The sequence below is a fragment of the Terrapene carolina genome, unplaced genomic scaffold, assembly GCF_002925995.2.
Source record: "Terrapene carolina triunguis isolate 2854851 unplaced genomic scaffold, T_m_triunguis-2.0 Scaffold24645, whole genome shotgun sequence".
NCBI lineage: Eukaryota > Metazoa > Chordata > Testudines > Emydidae > Terrapene > Terrapene triunguis.
The window spans coordinates 345-2,055 of NW_020688996.1; the positions used below are offsets into that span (position 1 = coordinate 345).

The following is a 1,711-nucleotide window of genomic DNA, read 5'->3' on the forward strand; positions in this document are numbered from 1 at the left end:
CCCCAGCCAGGAGTCCGATAGTCGGCCTCCAGTGCACCTGGGCGGGGCGACCCCATCTCCTGCACCCACGGCCAGCCGCCCTTAGCTGCCCAGACACCCACTTCCATGCAGCCAGGCCTGCCTGCTCTGCGGGCATTCCTCCATCGCGTCCCTGACCCACCCAGCTCAGCCCCCAGGGCAGAAGGACTCTCATGGGGAGGGGGATTCATAGGCTGGGGGGGGCTGAATGTGGAGAGGCTCAGCAGGGAATGGGAATAACGGCTGGAGGGGGGGACCCTGGTAGCTGCAGGGTGGGGGGGGGTGAGTTCATGTGATCCCAGAACTGGGGAGCTCTGTGTGGCTGGGGAGGGGGCCCCTGTCGGGGAGGTGGGGGCTGTTTGCAGAGCTCTGACACCCCCCCGTGTCCCGCAGCAGAGCCGGTGGACGTGCTGAAGGCGCTGCAGTTCCAGGCCCAGCCGGCCGGCGTGCGGAAGACGACGGGGCTCTGCCCCGCCAGGCGGACAGGGACGGGGCCGGACGTGGCCTACAGGATATCACGGCAGGCACAGATCAGCGCCCCCACCAGGCAGCTCTTCTCCGGGGCCCAGGTCACCCCCCCCCCCCCCACCCGCATGGCATAGTCCACCCCCTCCCTGTCCTGCGACGTGTTCCCCCTCCCTGTGTCCTCCATCAGCCGTGCCCTTCCCACGGCCCACGGGCGTTGTTCCCACAGGCTCCCCCCGCCTCCGTGGCTGGTCCCACGCCCCCCAGCTCACGGCATGGTCCCGCACCCACCTGTGTCCCTGGTGGAACATTCCCATGCCCCCTTGGGATGTTCCCACACCTCCTGTGTCACTAGTGGAACATTCCTGTGCACCCACCCCCTTTCCTACATCCCCATTGGGATACACCCCAATGTCCCTAATGGAACATTCCTGTGACCCCCACGTCACTAATGGAACATTCCCACGCCCCTTGGGATGTTCCCACACCTCCTGTGTCCCTGGAGGAACATTCCCACGCCCCCTTGGGATGTTCCCACACCTCCTGTGTCACTAGTGGAACATTCCTGTGCACCCACCCCCACTTTCCTACATCCCCATTGGGATATTCCCACACCCCAATGTCCCTAATGGAACATTCCTGTGACCCCCACGTCACTAATGGAACATTCCCACGCCCCTTGGGATGTTCCCACACCTCCTGTGTCACTAGTGGAACATTTCTGTGTGCCCACCCCCACTTTCCTACATCCCCATTGGGATGTTCCCACACCCCAATGTCCCTAATGGAACATTCCTGTGACCCCCATGTCACTAATGGAACATTCCCACGCCCTCTTGGGATGTTCCCACACCTCCTGTGTCACTAGTGGAACATTCCTACATCCCCCTTTGGCTGTCCCTGCACCCGCCAGTGTCCTGCCCCCCGAACCCCCCCCCCCCCCCCCGGGTCCCACAGCCCCTGCTGTCTCCCCAGGGAAGTTCCCGGAGGATTTCTCCATCATGGCCCTGGTGAAAGCCAAGGCCGGGACCCAGGCGTTCCTGCTCTCCATGTACGACCAGCACGGCACCCAGCAGCTGGGCGTGGAGCTGGGGCGCTCGCCCGTCTTCCTCTACCAGGACCAGAGCGGCCGGCCCGCCCCCGAGGACTACCCGCTCTTCCGGGGCATCAACCTCGCTGACGGCAAGTGGGTACCTGCCGACCCCTGACCCCTGACCTCCAACCCCCC

General features: G+C 64.6%; 1 protein-coding gene across 1 annotated transcript; it reads left to right on the top strand.

The window, feature by feature from the left end:
• Positions 1-411: 411 nt before the first annotated feature.
• Positions 412-1,673, top strand: LOC113408818 (collagen alpha-1(XI) chain-like; the record flags this gene model as incomplete). The annotated part of the gene is made up of 2 exons (XM_029913998.1): positions 412-577; positions 1,457-1,673. Coding segments are annotated over 2 exons (383 nt in total), but the record flags the coding sequence as incomplete, so codon positions are not given.
• Between the last annotated feature and the right edge of the window lie 38 nt (positions 1,674-1,711).